General features: G+C 39.9%; 1 protein-coding gene across 7 annotated transcripts; it reads right to left on the reverse strand.

The window, feature by feature from the left end:
* Positions 1-1,071: 1,071 nt before the first annotated feature.
* Positions 1,072-20,177, reverse strand: LG01H2orf80 (linkage group 01 C2orf80 homolog). Of its 7 annotated transcripts, none has more exons than XM_074312186.1 (10): positions 19,954-20,172; positions 18,176-18,257; positions 16,356-16,438; positions 14,628-14,715; positions 14,144-14,215; positions 7,394-7,481; positions 6,991-7,112; positions 2,943-3,025; positions 2,598-2,840; positions 1,072-1,406 (listed from the first exon to the last, which is right to left on the reverse strand). In XM_074312186.1, exons 1-10 carry the CDS (start codon positions 19,992-19,994, stop codon positions 1,388-1,390), a joined length of 921 nt encoding a protein of 306 aa, XP_074168287.1. In that variant the 5' UTR covers positions 19,995-20,172; the 3' UTR covers positions 1,072-1,387. The 7 variants fall into 7 exon arrangements, with proteins under 7 accessions (XP_074168287.1, XP_074168285.1, XP_074168289.1 ...); XM_074312184.1 differs by having other exon boundaries at positions 2,943-3,028; positions 19,954-20,171; XM_074312188.1 differs by lacking the exon at positions 14,144-14,215 and having other exon boundaries at positions 2,943-3,028; positions 19,954-20,177.
* Positions 20,178-20,539: the final 362 nt, after the last annotated feature.

Below are 20,539 nucleotides of genomic sequence, written 5' to 3' on the forward strand. Positions count from 1 at the left end.
TACTCCTACTTTGTTCTTCTTTCTCAAGATTGTTTTGGCTATTCTGGGTCCCTTGCAATTCCAGGAATTTTGAAATAAGCTTATCAATTTCTACAAAGAAGTTAATTGGAACAGAGCACAATTTTTGCTTATGTAAATTTGGAAAGATCGTAGAGATATGCAGGATAGCAAATATTAATACTTCACTCTGCATAAAGTTTTTGATAATTGAGTCTTGATAAAAATTCATATTGGAGTCCAAAATAAAGTTGGTCACTGTTGATTTGAGGGGACACTGAAGATACATTAATTTCTTACATGTACATTTGTATAATAATTTAAAGATAACAAAGTGTGTTTACAATCTTTCTTCATCTTTTCATTATAATTATTCTGGGATTTAGTGAGGCAGGAATTTATTATCACCTGTAGTTTTCAATACAGGGATTTAGGCACAGAGAGGATAAGAAGTGATAAGCTAGTAAGTAGGGTAACCATGCATCCCGGTTTACCTGAGATTGAGGGGGTTTCCAGGATGTAAGGACTTTCAGTGCTAAAACGGAGAGTCCCTGGAAAACTAGTCTGAGCAGGTCACTCTCCTAGTAAGTTGCAGAGGCAGGATAACAATTCAGCCCCTTTAACTCTTAGTTTAACCCTTTTTTAACCAGATGACCTCATCAAATGATTTGACCTTCTCTGCTTTGAGAATTCTGCTTAAAACCCATCTCTTTATTCAGCTTCTCTTGACTAATATCTGAGACTTCAGCTGCATTAGCTTCTCCAGCAATCCCTTGTCTTTGGTGTCCCAGCCACAACTGGTTCTATGTTTTCTCCTTTATATGGGTTCCAGTCATTTTTCATTATGTTTGTTTTTCCTCTCTCCCTCAGATTTTGAGTCAAAGAGGCAGAAACAGTGCTTGTCTCTCTTTCCCATGACATGAGTGGGTGGGGACACCATAAATACTGTTGCCTAACCAACAGGAGGTAAGTAGACATTCAAAATACCTGAACTTTAAGGACAGGTAAGTGCCTGGGAGTTACCATTTATTAGAATTGAGTTCTTATTTAAAGATAAGCAAGAGTCACATAGTGTCAGGAACACAACTGGTCTATTTATTGCATTTCTCTATGGATCATAACAAGGAAAATACAGCCTAGTACAAATCGATGACCCGTCTCAAAGAGCCCACTCTGGCATCCGTGGCCCCCCAGTCGTGGTAGTGCCTGTAGTCCCCCGGCCTCAGCAGGTACTGCCGCCCCCGGTAGTTGGGCATCTCGTAGAGGACCCAGTAGCCCTGCAGCACGTGGAGAGAGTGCAGCTCATTGAGCCGGAAGCGATTGTGGATGCAGGAGCAGTCCTCAGTGAGCTCAGACACAAGGCCTCCGTAGTCATCTCTCTCGTACAGTCTTATCCTGTGAGAGCTGGTCTGTTGTGACAATAAACCAAAGAAGAAATAAATAAATTGTGTGCATCCTTGATGTCCATAAAAGTGACTCAGTTAGCCTGCATCTTCATGAAGCATGGTTTTCAAACCATCCCGACATATGTTTCCTCCCTACCCCCTCTCTTTACATTGTTGGTCTAACACGTTAGAAAGAGTCTTAAAATAAAACTCACCTGACCAGTGGACTATCTAGTGGAAGAAACACACATTGAAACAAACAGAATGAAAGGGGTTCCTCTGTAAGAAACCATCTATCACGATAGTATTTGGTGTTGTGATCTGCAGAGAGGATTTTAACTCCCTTCTCTGTTAAGACTGCCTTCAAGTGAATCCTATCAAGCTTGTTTTTAAGCCCCTTTGCACTCATATTGTGCAACAATTCGTATTTACTCTGAATCCACATTGTGCCAAGTCACTCGTACCATTTGAGTTTCTTGCCTCCAAGAAATTCCTATTTTATGTGTATCTCTTTTTGCATCTACAAATTTTGGTCTCAATTCTTATATCTGCTTGCCACATCACATGATTTGGTGTCACTGGAAAGCAGAAACAGAAACTCCACATGATGAAAATACACTAAGCAACACTGGTGAGGACCATGTCTTATGAAATCCTAATTAATGAGTTGTCTCTGACCCTTGTATGAAACTAGTTGATGATGACTCCTGGAAAATAAGAAGCCACTGGCAAGCTGAAACAAATTGTTAGTTTCTAGATCAGTATGATGATATACTAATGAACAATGCAGATAACGTATTGAAAACAATCACCAATGCAATTAGAATACATTATGCTTGTATTGTTCTCCCATAATCTTTTAGTGTTTTTACTACTAAAACAGAGTGAACTCAATAGATTTTTTTTATTTGCTGAAGAAGGTGGTTCTTATTTAAAAATTAGGGATCAGCCAGATGCTACCAAATTTAATTTTAGAGGCTATGTTGTGATTTCTTGCGCCCTAAAAATAATTTGTTGTCCTTGCGTAAGAAAAAAATAGAGGTTACAGTTTTTCATGATCCTGCTCACATTTTTTTTAAAATGCTTGAAAGTCAGGCATTGTTATCCTCACTGTGAACACTAGTCCTGAGTCGGAACAAGCTGATTTTTATAAACAGGAAGTTATGGCCACGGATCAATGATGCTTTCTCATCAGTTGGTTGAAGCAAGACTCACACAAGGAATTGCGCGGCAGGAGCGGACCGAGTCGCTGAGGCCCATCCACTGCTGGTAGTCGGGGTAGTCACCACGCCCCAGGAAGTACTGGTGGCCCTGGTAGTTGGGGCGCTCATACAGCATCCAGCAGCCGCTGTCCACACGGATGGAGTTGCAGCGGCTGAAGTGGGGCTGCAGGTTGGGGCAGTCGCTGCTGCATTCGTAGTGGCGGCCCTGGAAGCCCCGATCCTCGTAGAAGGTGATCTGTAGTAGAAAACAAGGTGACAGCAGGCAGTCAACTGGGAGGTACATCCCCAGACACAGGTGACACTCAATAGACATGGTATGGCACCTGGGTTGACTCACCTTTCCCATTGTTGTTGATCGCAGATGATCAGCGTCCAGTGTGATGGGGACAAGAGTGGCAGCTGGTATATATAGCAGGACAGCTGCTGTGTTGGCAAGAACAACACAAAAGGGACCGGGGGGTACTGCGTGAGGGGATTTCTATGTTGTCTCTTTTTTTCATTTGGGATCATGGGCCAGGGGGCTCTCATTCTCTCTGGCATTTTCGACTTGCCCTCACTAGCTCCAGTGAAAGGAACTGAAGTCAGCAGAGCCATTATGACCTTGGAGACAAAGGGCGCACTTCTCATCCTATGCAGCTCTCTAGAAATACATTACATGCACAGCATTTTGGAATGTTTGCCTATGGAAACTGCTGAGGTGAGGTTGGTGGTTCCAGCTGGTGTGACTCGTTTCATTCCTATGAGTTCAGAAGGACTTGAAGTGCTAAAGGCAACAAAAAATCCTCTCATTCTAAAACAATTACATTTCCTAAATTACCTCATCAGTATTATATGGCTTTGATAACAATATTTTGCACATGTTTATGTAGGGAAAAAAGATTAGAACATTGTATGTATATACCAATGTCAGTCATGGTTATGAATAAATGGCAAGATTATGGGTCTTAGTTTAATGTTTCTATTTCTCCTTTTCATTGTTTTCTGTTGACTTCATTTTGTATTATAAATGTATATTACTTTCATGAGTTGAAACAGTAAAATCAATTTTTAAATACATAACTTTGAGTTGATGGTGAAAAGCAGAAACTTTTGAAAATAGGCATATTTTGTCTTGTGATTAAACACATCTTCTTGGGCTAAAATAAAGAGATGTCCTGAAAATTAGTATCATGATTTGCCTGAGTTTTCCCTCCCTGATGTGTCACAGAGCCCAGATGACAGCCTGAAGTGCTTTCTGCCACCCTATTGATTTAGAAGCACTCCTCAGATACTCAGGGGTGACTCCAACCCCCAGCTCATCTTTTGTCATCCCTTGTGTATGTAGAAAGGCAAAAATCAAGCACCTGTGTGCTTCACGCGACCCATGAAGGGACTCTAAAAGGATATGCAACTGGAGCTAGCAGTATGACCACAATGCCATTTGTGAAAGTCCTCAGGCAGCATGTAAAGCAAGTGTGCAGATGTTAAAAGCAGAGACAGCAATAGCCACAAAGAAAAAATGTACCCTTGCGACTAGCAGTGCTACACAAAAATAACTGGGTGAAGTCCTATGAGGTTAGACACCTGGCAGCGTACCCAGGGACCATAGGTCACTGATATACTTCTCTGTCTCGCGCCTAATGCAGCAGGTCTACTGGTAAACCTCAGTTATAGCCATAACTGAACCAGTATGGGAAAGGCCGCATTGGTCTTTCCAGCCACAATCCCACATCAGAACACATTACCATCTTCAGCAGAAGTCAACAAACCACACGTGTGTTTTTGCACACATTAAAAACAAACAAACGAAAAACTGTTCTGCAGAAAGCTGGCACGTGGAAACCTTAAGAAAAGTATAATCTGTACTCACATTCATTTGGTCACATTGTTACTCAAATATTCACAAGCTTAGGCGTGTGCCTAATCAGCATTTTGGAAAGGTACTGAAAGACTGGAATATGGTCTTTTCCTCCTACTCATGACAGTCTAGTAAAAGAAAGCCTACACTCATTCTTCTGATAGTGCTTTTTTGAAATGTTTTTAAATGTTTCCATATGAGAACATAACAAAGGCAATCAATGACAGATTAATTTTATTTTGGATAGAAACTTCAGAAAATTGCCTTCGATTTCATCACTCTGCAATATTCAGTGCTAAACAAAATGTGCTACAAAGCCAGCCTGCTCTGACATAGAAATTCTCTGTATTCCTAGAATTCTCCAACTAACAGTCTTCCACTCACAATGAAGTAGTGTAAGATACACACATTTTTTAAGTCAAATGTAGCCATACAATTTGATTCTAAGAGAAGAACGTTCTACATCTAAAAATAATACTTCCGTGCAGTTTGCATCAAAAGCTAACTGTAAAAAAAAAAATGTATTGTCAAGAGGTGAAGTTTTAAGATGATGTTTCTTTTCCTCTCCCAGAGACTTTATTACAAAGCCCCATGGTGCAATCCCAAGTTTCTAAGTGACCTGCAGAATAAAAAGATGATTTTGTTATCAAGCATGTCAATTCAACATGGACACAACCATCAGCTTTCAATCTATAGGGAGTTAAGGTCAAATATCAGATACTAAATTGTTCAAAAAGATGAGTTAAAATGAATATAGGTACAAAAGAATTTCCATGGAACTGTTCTGAGGCATCAACTAAGAACAATATGTGATCCCACCCTGGATTCTGTACAGAAAGAAAGAAAAAAATAAGGACATTGTTGGGTCCTTAAAAATTTGTATATAGACCATAGATTAGATAAGACTATCAAAGTTAGATTTTGTAAAGTTCATAACTATACTGTGGTTATTTAAGAGAATGACTTTGTTCTTAGGAAGTACACACTGAGGTATATAGAGGTAAAATGATATGGTAATATAACTTCAGCTGACTCAGAAAAAAAGATATATCTATAGACAGAGAGAAAGAGACAAAGACAAAAGGAGAAGGGCAGAGACAAAAAATGATATAGCTAACAGAGCCAAAGGTTAACAATTGGTGAATCTGAGTAAAAGGTGTATGAGGGTTCTTTGTACTATTCTTGCAGCTTTCCTCTAAGCTTGAAATTATTTCCAAATAAAAGAAAATAATAAAGGTAATGCTTTCTTTGATAACCATACTCAAAGCGAATCATTTATTTCCCCCTTAGCAGTTGTGTGTTACCTTTGCAGCATCTTATTTTGAATTTCTTGTATATTGCTCTGAACTTTTACTTAAATTGCCCTCTCTCCATTTCTGCTAGAGGGGTGTTGAAGTCTCTGACTAGAATAGTGAAGTCATCTGCTTCTCCTTGCAGTTCCATGAGGTTTTTTTTTTACCTCATGTAGTTTCTTGCTCTGTTGTTGAGTGCATACATGTTAAGGATTGTTATGTCTTCTTGGAGAATTGACCTTTATCATCATGCAATTCCCTGTCCATTCCAAATTCATTTCCTAGTAATCTGCCCAATATTGACCCTGTCCTAGCATAAGGTATTGTTTATACCTATTTTGACTAATAATGTGCTATTAATACCAACACAGTATAAAGGAAATATTTAAAACTGTTTGTCAGAATACCTGGATTTTTAAAATGTAGTTTCTCCTTTTCCTTTACTTTATGAAGAAATTCAGTGGCTGGAAATAAATAGAAAATTCTGAATACAGCATTGTTTCATCTTAAGGTTAAAAAATTGTTTATTAGCTAAAAGACATGATGTAATATCCATAAACCATAAAGGAAAAGACTAAGAAGCTCAAGTATAGAAAATGAAAAACTTCTTCAAACAATAAACTGTGAAACATATTTGTATACATTTAATAAAATATTTGTCTCTTACTAAAAATATTTATTTCTTTAATTTATTTCTTGGTTATTTCTAACAAATCAGTGAGACATACATGTATGCATATTTCTATATATATGTATAGTAATATTTGAATATCACAAGAAATATTAACAATGGTTATTTCTGAGTAGTAGGAAAGGTGTGTGGGGGAAAAGGGGATACTTTTACTTTTCACTTATAATTTTTGTATTGTTTGAAATTTTTACTAAAACCATGTACATCCTTATTTGAACCCACAGAATAACAGCTGATTAACTTGTGAATAGCATTTCTCAAATGCTAAAAGGTAAGAGTGGTTAATATTTATTTATGGTTTACTCTGTGCAAGCTACTGTTCTAACCTCTTAACATGCATAATTTCAGTTAATCAACCCAACAATCATCCCATTTTGCAGAAGAGGAAACTAAAAAATAGAGAGGTTAAGTAACTTGCCTGAAGTCACGCAGATAGTAAATAGTGGGCTTTAGATTCAAACCCAGAGCATCTAACGCTGGGGGCTAGACTTTTAACTACCATATAAGTAAAATACTCCCAAAACATCTGGTATCAGTTTGGTCCGGTTTATGTTTTTAGACCTACTTTGTTCTTTGACCGTGTGTCCAAAGATAAATTTTTGGATGATTTTTGTTCTGTGGCATTTGCTTCCCTTGCAGAGCTGCTGGTGGCATTTTTATTCGTTGCTCCTCTTCTTAACTTCACACCTGGAAATACATGTAGTAACCATATCTGCACAACTTTTTTTTTAAAAAAATGAGTCTACCCAAGTTCCCTTCCAGAGTGCTTTGGTCCCATCACCAAAGTGTCTGAGAAATAAGACTTCCCTGATTTCGATAATGGAGGGAAATCAAGTCATAAATGCACCCAGTTCTTTTTAATTCAACCAGAGAGATCCGATTACTATAACAACTTTGACCTTACTTTGTGAATTTCCCTCCCAGTTTTACTTTAATTTCTCTAAGCAGATGAAAGTGAACAGACTTACTCTGTTTGTGGGCATATTCTGCTGCCTTGGGTGCTGTTAACATGGCAAAAGGATGCAAGGAGAGGTGGAAAGGTGTAGCATGGGGAACCTGAAAGGGAAAAAATGCTGCTTTTAAAAGCTGCACACACTTTGTGCTGTTAATGCCTATTAGTTACCGCTCTTGGCCTGTTGACCCAACCCATAGTTCTTAGATGTTACTACAGTCCACTGGTGAGGCTCATGTTTCATTCGTCATGCACATTCACGAACTGCCTTCTACTCCCTCGCTGGGTTCTCTTTACCTAGAATGCCATTTCACACACTGGTGCTCGTCAAATAGTTCCCTTTACCTAGAATAGTGACGTCCTCCTTTGTTGCCTAGAGGCTCTTACTTTGTCTAGAGGCTCCTACCTTTCCTTTGAGGTGTAGCTCAAATGTCACCTTTTCTGAGAAACTTGCCGCGACATCTCAAGACCTCAACTCTCCCATGCTGGCCTCCTGCCTCCCACCCCACCCCAAGACAGAATGATTGACTTGCTCATCTGTGGATTCAAAGCATGATGTCACATAGAACAAACCAAGTGTGTTATAGTTAGTTATAATCCACTGTCTATTGCACTACACTGGACACTTCTTTAGGGCTAGAACTGTTCCTTCCTTCCTTCATTCAATACGTTTCCATTGAGCACCTACGATGGGCCAGGCTCTGTTTTAGGAGCTGTAGTTAGTAAGACAGACAAAGCTCCTGCCTTTCTAGGGCCGAGTGAGGAGAGACAAAAAAACTAACTATTAGACAACCAGGGTGATTATACATTGTGATAAGTTTAATAAGTAAACTAAACAGATGATGTGTTAGGGAGTTACTGGGCAGCCACCATTTCAGATGGAAAAGACAGAGAAAGTCTCTAGAAGGAAGCCATGTTTCAGCTGAGACTGGTAGGATGAGCAGGAGCCAGCCATGGGAAGACCTGTGAGGCAAACGGAACAAGAAGGACTTCTTGGAATAAGCTTGTGCTTTCCACACATAGAAAGGAACCCTGTGTGGCTAGACCATAGTGAGAAAGGGGAAGATTGTAGAAGAGGCTGAAGAGGAACGAAGAATCCAGATCACATGGGTCCTTGTTGGTCATGGTACAGAGTTATACATTGAAATTGATTCCAGGGAGCAATGGGAGCCATTGAAATATTTTTAAGCAGTATTGTTACAAGGTCTGATTTAGGTTTAAAATGAAAAACAACTGCTATGTGGAGAATGGATTGGAGTGTGGAAGGCGGGAGGCTGGTTAGCTAATTTAACCTTTTATCTCCACTGCCTCAGAGAGTGCCTAGCACATAGTAGGCACTCAAATGTTATTGACTAGCTCAATAACTATGATTCTAGTAAAGGCAATAGTGGTTAACAGCATGAACTTTGGTGTCAAACTGACTGTATTTGAACCCAGGCTGCACCATCTATAAAATGTGTGATATTGGGCACGTCATTTAACTTCTCTGTATCCGTTTCTTCGTGTGATAATAATAATACCAGTACCTAGTTTATAGATTTGTGGTAGGGATTAAAGAGTTAGCATATGTAAAGTGCTTAGAATAGTGTGTGGCACATAATACAATATAGTAGCTTTAAATTTAATGATAATAATTATTATTACTGATATCTATCATCATCATTTTTCTCCCTGACTCAGTTCTCTCTATTGCATAGTTACCCATGGCGGCAACGTGGCCACCACCTCCCCCATAGGATCCAGAGAATGGTTGAGTGAATTGCTGACAAATAACTAATCAGAGCCAGGAGGCCTAAAATAATTAACATCTCACTGCAAGATAAACAATTTTCTGCCTCCTCACTGATAGAGATTGAGGTTTTATATTTACAGAACTCTTATTTCGAAGGAGTAAAAGTTGATTACACAATTCTCTTTATGTAGGCATTTGAACAAATATTCCATTTCATCAGTAGGACACTCTTGTATGATATATAACTGAGGCAAACAGCAAACAACAAGGACAACAAAACAAATAATTATTTTTAGATTTAGTAGGGCAGTAGAAAATTTTCTACTCTATTTTATCATACAAAGCTCTTAATGATCACACTTTTAATGATCAAGTCCCTACATAATTGGTATCCCTTTGAAGTAGGTAGAAATTTGTATTTCCACAGGAATTTGAGCTCAAAGATCATTGTGTAGTTTATATATAGATGGGGTATTTGGGGACTTTTTTTTTTTTAAGAAAGGGACTATATTTATATATTATTTTGTAATTGCAACAGGCATGACTGAGCAGAGACCTGGAAGAGGCCTGTGTTCCTGACAGCTCTGTGGAGCTGTGGTACCAGCCCTGGTCTGCCTACCTCCAGAATCCTTTTGCGTGAGAAGTAAACATCTGTTTTTCAATATTACTATGGGTTTTCGGTTGTATCCTACAGAAAACATGTATTAAACAATAAATGAGGATGTGTTTGTTCTCTTTGTTGATAGAACAGATAGAGCCCCCTTAGCAGGGGCAGTTCTAAAATTGACCTCAGTCTTTTATTCAAATGACAAAAAATACTTATTGAGAGTTTACTTCATATCCAGCATTGTAAAGAAGTAAACCTAAGCATAAACTGTCGCCTTCAACCTCAAGAAGCACCTAATCTATTCAGAAAGCTGACCCTAAAGCACAGAAAGTAATTGAAAGGAGGCTTTATACAAGTATGGGGCAATTATAGCTATGATAATAGTCCTTTAGGATAATGTATGCCAGATACAAGAAAAAGAGAATTGGCGTGAACACACAATGGGATTTATAGATGATGTAATACAGAATTGTACACCTGAAATCTATGTCATTTTACTAACAATTGTCACCCCAATAAATTAAAAAAAAAACACAGAGAGAATTGGCTCATATGTCATTCTTTTCTTTTAGTGGTTAGACATTTATATAGCTTATGCAGTGCTCCCCTCAGGAAGTCTTGTCATACGTCGTTCTGCTGCATTTCTGCACTTAGAAGACACAAGCTTCCCACGTTCTAGTTTCTCTGTTTACTGAAGATAGAACCCAATGATTTTAAAGGTCATTTCCAGCTGAAATAGTCTCTGAGTCCTGATGATCTGATGATTCAGGCAAGCAGTTAATGTAGCCTCCTGTGTGGTTTATATACAAAAGTGTTTAAAAGTAGGATGCAATTTAAATCCTAAGCTTAGAGTGAATCATAGCTTCTTTTTTCAGTTTAATGTAACTTACTCACAGCTTCATTGTATCAATGTAAAAGTGTTGTTATGATTGTTATTTCTTGATTCAAGTACTTATGGAGGGCCAAATTATGTCCAAAGCACATTCAACAAAAATTTCTTCCAACTGTAAGGGGAAGGGGTAGAAGATGAGATGTGTAAAGTCCTTTTCCTTTTTCCCTCTTTCTCCATTAAATGGAGCTGAAGAATATTTTTATTGCTTGCTTTATTTGTTGAAGGAAGATTTATGCTTATTTTTTCTTCAATTTAAAATTAAGTAGGACCGTTTACATTTATCTGAACCTAATTGTAAATAACTCCCTCTTGTGTGAGGTCCTTAGTTGATTTCTTCTATGGATCCAAGGTCCTCAGCAGAAACATGACTCCTTATCATGAATAAAACCTGAAGCTAATATTAATAGATTAGTGAACAACACTCGGCCTTTCTGTCACCAGGTGGCAGCAAATAGTTCTGAAGAAAGCCATCCAGCCTATGCACAGTACCCATATTGTATCATGTGGCCAATTCTGGTGGCCGGAAATTCTACATAATCTGATTAGTGTTCAACAGGGCTTTAAGGTCTTGTTGGGGAGGATTTTAGCTGTTGCTTGGGAGACATTTTATCCAAAGGAATCAAAGGTCAATCAAATATATAAAGCAATTAGAGAAGAACTTTTGGCAATAACTATTTTTTTTTTTTGAGCAACCCATCTCCTAGTTAAAAAGTTTGAAATTGTTAAGCCCCAAAGACTGTTTTAGAATAGCTCTTATAATTTGCAATCTTTGAATTGCCACATGAGAGGGTCTGGTATTCCTTATTTAAGATGTGGAGGAGCTCCCTGAGGGCAGCAGATGTGTGGCCACAGGATAAAGCCCTGAGCAGGGAGGAACTTGGGAGGCCCACAGAGGTAGATGATCCTGACTCTTGTATTTGTAGCTCAAATCATATCAAACACTTTGTGATATTTCATTGTCTAAAATACACAAAGTTTATGTTATATTAATAATACACATGGATGCTTGATGAGCTATTTAATTTTTGAATATTTAGAACAGTGGTTCTCAACCAGCTGTGATTTTGCCTCTTAGGGGGCATTTAGCAAAGTCTAGAGACGTTTTTGGTTGTCATGACTTAGGGGAAGCTACTGGCATCTCATGGGTACAGGATTACCCAGGGATGCTGCTAAACTTCCCACAAGGCACAGGCCAGACTGACTCCATCCCCTACACACAACAGAGAATTATCTGGTCTAAAATGTTGAGAAACCCTGATTTAGTGGGACATAGAGGAAATCAGATACCCAACCCCCGAATATCAGAACCTTAACTGTAGCTCGTATTTTGAGGTTACCAGGAGCCAAGCACTAAGGGCTTTACGGGTTCTAAGTCTCTTCATTGGCCACAACAACCCCATCTTCTTGTTCCTCTTTTTGCAAATGAAGTCGAGACTGACAGATCTGAGAAGACTCGTCTAGCGTTATTCTGCTGGTTACGGAGCTGGGGGAGCTGGGGTTCAAACCCCAGCCGCCTGCCTTTGGAACCCTTGTGCTTAACCATTGTACAAAGTGTCTTTCATGTACACATCAATAAAGGAGCCCACACTCATCCACTGCATCAATAAGCAAACGCAGACCTTTGAAGGAAAGTCCCTTCTACGAGTACATTATCTATTTCCCTTCAGCGCTGCTCATTATGTAGTCTATGTGCACAGCTGGGCTTTTTATTATGGGTCACTGATGGTGAGGACGGAGACCGTGGATAGCAGAACAGAGAAGGTGACGAGTCAAGGCTCTTTAATGAATAAGTGAGTGAACAGATGGATAGGTAGAGATTGGCTGGCCCCCCTCGAAACATCGTGGCTTCCCATTCTGGCTCCTTTAAATGAACCTGGCTCATCCAAGTTACTCAGACACCCATGTTCGCAAACCTTTTTGATTGATATCCTGGCCACTGGAGGGGTTCACAGTGTCATCCGCTCCAGAATGTCATTGTCCATATTTGCCCTCTGGCCACGTGAGTCAAGACCAACAGATCAGAAATGCCTGAGGCCTGACCTAGATCTCCCCAAGGCAACAGAAGATGGTGGTGGTGGGGGAAGCACAGTGACTGGAAACAGAGGGGTTTGGAGATCAAATATTTATGTGTATGTGTTGGGATTGGGAGCGGAGAGGAAGGGGAGAGGAGGACAACCTGAAAGGAAGAAAGCCACAGAAGAAAACAAGCAGGAATGTAACAGTATGGTTCACTTGGATCTCCAAGAAACCCAGAGAGCTGGGCTTTTTTTAAAAGCCAAGGGCAGCTTAGTTTCTGAACAGTATCAGGCCTGGGGTGATATGTCAGCGCCAATATAAGATATGGGAACTACGAGAAAAGCAATCTTGTCTGGCTTGCTCACCATTATATTCCCTGCATCTACAGCTATATTGAATGAATGAATGAATGAATGAATGAAGTTGAGACTAGAGTGACCAGGGGAACCTGAGTCTCAGGACTACAGCCAGGTTACATGTGGATTCAGATAACAGGACAGTTTGCTTCAAAGTTATAACTCTTAGTAAATATTTGGCTCCTGAGCTGGACCTGGTGGGCTCTTGACTTTATTCAGCCGCCCTGTTTGCAGTATGGTCTACGGGTAAAAGAACAAGGGAGGCAGATGCTCCTGTAGACATAGCCCTGCCCCTTCCCTGCTCTCCCTTCCAAATCCAGTGGGGACATGGAAAGCAATAGAAGGCCTGGATATGAGGGGTGGGTTCTCCCTGCTTCCTTCCCTGACTCCCTCCTACTACACATCCCTGCCCACCCCATTCTCCCTTTCCTGTTCCTCCTTCTAGAGGCATCTAAAGCTAAAGGGATCAGTAGTTCACCTCTAAGTAGCAGCCCATATGTACATGTTTATTAAATGTTCACACATTCATAAATAGCAAAAGCTGAACTGACCGTAAAGATCATTCAGAAAACTCTATCTTTTTAAAGGTCAGTATATGGAAGTCCAAAGAGGGAAAGGGACCTAGGGTTCCGTAGTAGTGGAGTCAGAACTCATACCCAGGGGCCTGGACTCCCACATCAGTGTTGCTTCTATTTCAGTGATTTCAAAGGAGTCTGATGGGAAGGAGAAATGTGGCAGCAGTCAACGAGATAATTTATCATGAGAGCGAACCTTGTAGATCTTGTCCTAGTTCTAGATGTTATGGTACATTGTACAAGAGTAGCATTTGGACTAACCAGATCTACGTTACAAAAAGTATAAGTGAAAAATTCTGTTAATCAGAAACAGAGGCAGAATCTAGACTCTAAGCCTGGTGCTCTATTTGCTGCCTCTACTCAGCCTTATGCGAAAGACATTTGTAATTACAAATACAATACAGTCCTCTATCTTAGGAAAGCATTTTATAAACATTTATTGGCCAATTAAGATATGAGTACATCTGGTTTTGTCCATTTTTATTTAAAACTGTTATTTCATGCCTGAAAATACAACATTATACCTGCATCAAATAAAGAAATTCTCTCTAAAAATCCCTTATATTGATAGTCTCAGGTCACCCCTACCTTGGTAGCACAAGAATTGGCAGAAGAATCAGCCCCATAAATTTTAAAGACTTCCTCAATTGGGATGCTGTTCTGTTAAACAACAACAAAAATATGTATTATCATATCACTGCTTTTCTTTTATTACAAAACAAAGCTATTATAGCTTCAGTATGTCTTGTATGGTGCCTGAGTGGCATAGGCACCGAATAAATAACTTCTGAATAAATGGAAACATCAGAATATCCAGATTCCAATTATTTATGTGTTTCATCTGGTTTTTTTGTTTTGTTTGTTTTTGTTTTTATTCCCCTTGAATAAATGTTTTCATAATACAAAATAGAAGTCAAAGTCTTTTTAGTACATAAAAATGAAACATTTACGATTAATAAATCCTAAACATTTACCAACATTGGTTGAAAAAGAAAATAAATATGCATTAATAGTACATTGTGCATAGGAAATACACAATCTCCATATATGCACATAATGTTCTTTTCCTTACCATTAAGATTCCAGCATAAGATGATAAAATCATTGCTTCTCTTTCTCTATGGTTTGGATATATGGGTCTGGCACGGAATGGCCTTTTCCTAAGAGAGAATATGAATAAATATGAATGTTTTATTCTTGTTGTTTTTGATACCTGCTGAGGTTATGACAATAGTCCATAAATAATCTCCCGTATCTGTGTGCTATGTACTTGTTTACAAAATTGATATGATTAATCTGCCATCAGTAAAGTACACATTTTGAATTCTGAATCTTCCAACAGTGGTGATGAACTTGCCCTCATCTATCCATGGATTTGCAGTTATCAAACATTGTCAGACTGGTCATTATGGTGGACAGTTACGGTTTTGCCAACCAGGAACCTTTACCTTCTTGTGGCAATTTGCTTGGGGGGAACTGCCTTATGCTACTGTAAGCCTCTGTGCTTCTAGGGAAGCAGACAACACCCCTGGATTCCAAAGATAGATAACAACTGTGGACGAAGCTAGTCAGCATCCCCCACTCCACCACCAGACAAGTCAGGGCAAACAGAGCCATTGAGACACAATTCTGTGATTTAAAAATAAAAATCCATTCTCTCCTGAACTGAATGTTGCAATACAGTGGGCTGAAAAGGAGTAGTGCCCACACAGAAGAAATAGTCAGGAGGCAGGTCCACTGACGACATGGTTTGAGTTTTGAATTGAGTCCTGCCTAACGCAGACCGACCCATGGACTCTTCAAACAGAGGCAATAAATCTCTCTCCACCTCCTCCTCCTTTTTTTTTTTTTTCCTTTCCTTAAGTCTGTTCAAACTGGATTTTCTGCTTCTTACAACTACATGCTGATACAACCATCCAGGACCAGGTGTGTGTCCTAAGGTCATGAAAACAGAAAAAATAAGAGACCTTTGGAATAGTTATTCAATTCTGGCCTCAATTAGTAAGAACGTTAGTTTCACGTTCTTACTAATTGAGTGTGTCTGCCTGGCCTACATGGAGAAAATGCCAATAATCCTGGAAAGGAAATTATTCTGTGATTCAAACAGCTCAACTCAGGTAACATTCTGATTAAATGCTTAAGAAGTTGTGTTTGATTGTCCTTATGAAAAGATTGCAGCCTTTAACTACATAATTGGCCATCTTAAAAAGCATGACATGTACATTATAAAGCACAGTCATGTTTCTAAGGCGGAACATTCTATGCAAGAAAGATTTTCATCTGATAGAAACAATTAGCAGGCCGGCACGGTGGCTCAGGTGGTTGGAGCTCCATACTCCTAACACCAAAGGCTGCCGGTTCGATTCCCACATGGGCCAGTGGGCTCTCAAGCACAAGATTGCCGGTTCGACTCCTGCAAGGGATGGTGGGCTGTGCCCCCTGCAACTAACAATGGCAACTGGACCTGGAGCGCCCTCCACAACTAAGACTGAAAGGACAACTTGACTTGAAAAAAGACCTGGAAGTACACACTGTTCCCCAATAAAGTCCTATTCCCCTTCCCCAATAAAATCTTTAAAAAAAAAAAAAATTAACAGAGATGCAACATATGTAAACACATATGTTTTACAACTTCCCCAAGTTGACAACTGTGGGATTTCTTCAGGTTTCTAGAAGGAGGGAGATATTCCCCCTGCAGTGTTTTCAAATCAGAGTGCCTCATGGTAGAAGACCCTACATAGAACTTCCTCCGTCATTATTCATAGTCACAGATTTAAAAAGCAAAACTATTTCAACTTACACTTTCTCCCACTCCAGCCAAGTGAGGTCTTCTGAGTGATGCAGCCACTGCAAAGCAACACTGATGGCCAAGTCATAGTGTGCCTGCAGCAGGAAGCACAGAGAGCAAAGGAACTGGCTTAGACGTTGGCCAAAGCACTTCTTGGGCCCAATGACAGTGGCACTGCTAAGCCTAGCCTACTGTTTTGTCAAATCCACAATGGTGAGGATCATCCACCCTGTCCAGGAACCTGATGCTCGGACAGAAATCATTAGGCTGCTCCAGGCATTACATTTATGTCCCACCAGAGCAGTTGTTCTGGGTTGTGTGGGTCAAAAAAGAAAGGACAGATTCTTAGAAAGAATACTAAACTGGGAATCAGGGAATCTGGGCTCAAATCTAGGTTCTGCCAACAATTTGTAGTATATCCTCAAGTGAGCAATTGGTGTTCTCTGGGCTTCCGTTTTCTTAAATTTTGAAATAAAAAAAAGGTGAAGGTGGAGGAAGAGGGACCCAGAAAATAACTTCTAATTCTGTGAGTAGACTGACAGAAATGCGCTCCCACGGGCAGAGGGGAAGTGGTGTGTCCACCTGGGGAATCCTGGGAGGCTTCAGAGAGGAGGCCATGGTAGAGCTGGGGCTTGAAGGATGCGGAGAATTTCTGTAGATGGAGAAAGACCTCCAGGTTGGGGAGCCAGCTTGAGTTAGACCTGACTAAGTGACCTGCTAAGAGTCCCAGAGACAGTAAAAAGCTGAGGACTAATTCGAATGTCCATTCCTTTCCTCACCCCCAGAAAAGGGAAGGTTGGTTTGGTTTTTGTATTTTAAGATGGGTTCTAAGATTCTATCTAATGCCAACATTCTCTAAACAATGGAATTATTTCTATTTCTTCCAGGGACTGAACCAAACTGAAAAGTGAATCCAAAAAAACAAAAGAAGAAGGAGGAGGAGGAGGAGGAGGAGGAGGAGGAGGAGGAAGAAAGAGAGAGAGAGAGAGAGAGAGAGAGAGAGAGAGAGAGAGAGAGAAGAAAAAGAAAGAAAAAATAGACAGTGATCCATTGTTGAAACTTAATCCAAAGGTTGATGCATGGACCAGCAGCCCTGACATCACCTGTTTGCTCATTAGAAATGCAAATTCCCAGACCTCCTGAATCACAGAGCCTTGTAATAAGACCGCATTGAAGTTTGAGAAGCAGTTAATCTAATCAATTTAATCTCTCCATTTAATGCATGCACGGAGAAGCACTTTAGAATAGCAAATGCTTATTCAGCTACGGGGAAGTCAGGGAGAGGGGGTGTGGGACGGAGAGATCCTCTCTTCTTTGTTAGGGCAAGAATAGGGAAAGCTGAGGGTTTACTCATTTCTTTTGAATTCATTCTTTACACACTTTCTTCCTTTATGAGAAGTAAACTTTTATTCCATAACATGAACCTGAGTTTCAACCTGAACAATAACACAAAGAATTTTAGGACTATTCAGTTCTTTGGTTTTTGTCCATTAATGCAAAGGGTAAAGAAAAAAGTATTACATTTGAGAACTACATGATAGCTAATCCTGTCCAAAAAATGTTAACATCTTCTGTGTAACATTTATCCTTGCACTCCTTTAGCTTTTGAATCTTTTCTAATAGCAAAAGTCTCAGGACTTTTATTTTCTCGTTCTTTTTGCTTTCAGTTTAATGAGTTGAAAAGCCCATATGGAGAATGCTAGGATGAGAAGATGAGAAAGAGAACATTCTGGGGGATCATGGTTCGCCTTATTATACACCTTGGATCCTGGTTCTGTCCCGTCATACACATATAACACAAATGTGACTCGCACCCGCATGCCTTTTTTTACCATATCATCTAGAAAGGTGAGTTGCCTTCTTCCTTTTGGGTCAAATTCATTTTCCCGAAGTCTGATGCCAATATAATCTCCCCTTAAAAGCAAGAGAGTAGGATTGAACCATTGGGAATGACACCAGGGCTCAGTCTGCAGGAGATGGTTCCTGCCCAGTCCCTCCCTCCTCTACCAAACACAAGAGCAGTCACGGATGGCTCTGGTAGCTGAGTTCATATTTCATTTGGATTTAGATAGCGATTCCGCAGTGCTGCAGACTCAACATGTCTAACCACCATTAACTGAAATCACATTTATCCAAACATTAAACTCACATAGTCCAAATAGAATTTATAGGAAGGCAGGGAGTATGATAAATCCCCACATGCAGAAAAGGTTTGACAAAACTGAAAGGATTGAGACTCACTGTTAAAAATAAAAATACCCTTGCTGCCCGTGTTAAACTTGGGCAGAATGTCCAAAGTTGATAACTTCAATAGGTGATATTTTGTGCAAATGTATTCTTTTGCCCGAAGACTTTTTCCCATTAGACTGCAGATACCCTTAGGAGGAGTTATGCATAAAAACATATTAGTAATTCCACTTTAGTGTATCCTTCCTTGTCAGATCTTTTCAGAACAGTGACTTTTGATAAGGCAAGGAGAGAATAAAGATAGAAAGGGTGCTATTTTGGGAAAGTCGGGAAGAGGAATGGATGCAGGATAAAGGACCCTGGGGTCACTGAGGTCTATCTCCGCAAATCTCTCAAGTTTACATAAGGCCATACTTCTGGTTGTCAATGTCTTTACCACTCATTTTGGGCAAGTACCGTGTGGGGGATATTTGTTTTTGGCTTTTAAAAGCTCTTCTTCTAAGTCACTAAGCTTTGTAATTCCAAGGTACTTTATTTAAAGTAGCCTAATGTATTCTTTGGCTATAAAATTGTATGTATATCACTTTTGAAATTCCAGTTCTATGTGGAGGAATTGGCATTCTTGATTACGGTTTGTTCTTTAGTATGTTGGCCTCCAAACACATACATGTAAACATGTGTGGATTCAAACATAGTTTATGCTAGCGTTTCTTAAGGACTTGTTAAAGGATAATTATCTTAGTTGGCCAAGAAAGGACATTTGATGGGGACTGTGACATGGTCTTTGATGAAAAGGGTATTATTGTTATGCCTATAGGACATATGAAATACAATATAACCCTTTTTCCCTCCTTTTTATGTGGCCTGTGACTTTCACCAACTTCTTAACAAAGTATCAAGTCAAAGAAAAGCTAGCAGAGGAGAACAAATTGTTTCCATGGGAAAACTTAATATTTTCTTTGTTTATTTAAAAAATAAAGTTCAGATGGCAAGAAAAAGGAAATGAATTATTGAGTTGAAAAGACTGACAATAAAAGAGGCAGAGGCTGCGATTTAAATGCTGAACCCTTGGATACATTTTTCAGAAATCTCTCCTACACCTTTGACCAGCAGGGCTGTTTCTAAGGCGCACCCCACCCAGCACAGGCTGACTAAGCTGTGGGCCCAGATCTTAGGCTCTAGAATGGGGATGCCTCAGAAACACACGCTGCTGGCAGAAACATCCTCCCAAGAGATTCAGCATCTGGCTTTGTGAATCCCCTCTGGCTGGAGACAGGGGTCAAATCATCTGGCTTTCTCTGATGATGCAGGAATAGAATCGTCCTTAGATTTTTAGCATCCTGCCAATATCCAGACCATCTAGGACATAAAACCCAGCAACTGCTGAGTGACATAAATGAAAGTTATTCTCAATCATACTTACAGGAGCTTTTTCATTTCCTTCTTCAGGAGCCTTCTTTCCATGATTAAAGGCTTAGCCAGCTGAGCAGATATCTGCAGCTTACACTGCACCTAATATCCTTCGGGAAGAACCAGCCTCTCTAAGCCTACAGCAGCAAATCAGAGAGAATTTGAATAAGGGATGCTGTCACTCCAAATACCAGTCATGGAGTCCTACGCTCTGGAAGGGATCCGAGAGTGTGCAGAGCTCGGGCCTCTTAGCCAGCAGGTTCCAGGTCAGAAAGCTGTCTGGAGGCCAGTGCACTGTACCTTGAGTTTATCTGACACCTCTTCTTTCTTCCAAGCTTTTCCAGCAGTCATCATTTACTTATCCTTGCAATAAACTAGCAAGTAAAACAGACATGGCTCGTGTAATAGTGAATGAGGCTATTTGGGCAGAACCATCCAAACCTGGGTGGCCTATGATCTGAATGTGTTTGAGTTGTGCACATTCAATATAGTGATTCCCAGTGAATCCACCCTGGTACAGTGGCTCATAATGGAGTTTTCTATAGAACCCATGTACAACTTCCTGTGGCCAGGAGGTCAGTGAAAGAACATGTGGTGAT

Source organism: Rhinolophus sinicus, linkage group LG01 (assembly GCF_036562045.2).
Source record: "Rhinolophus sinicus isolate RSC01 linkage group LG01, ASM3656204v1, whole genome shotgun sequence".
NCBI lineage: Eukaryota > Metazoa > Chordata > Mammalia > Chiroptera > Rhinolophidae > Rhinolophus > Rhinolophus sinicus.

Coding starts and splice junctions, on each gene's coding strand:
- LG01H2orf80 (XM_074312184.1), bottom strand. CDS start 19,994: ATGGAAAGAAGGCTCCTGAAGAAGGAAATGAAAAAGCTCCT. Junction 3,029..6,990: donor ACACACGGTCAAAGAACAAA/GTAGGTCTAAAA, acceptor TTGCCAACACAG/CAGCTGTCCTGCTATATATA. Junction 2,841..2,942: donor GATCAACAACAATGGGAAAG/GTGAGTCAACCC, acceptor TTTCTACTACAG/ATCACCTTCTACGAGGATCG.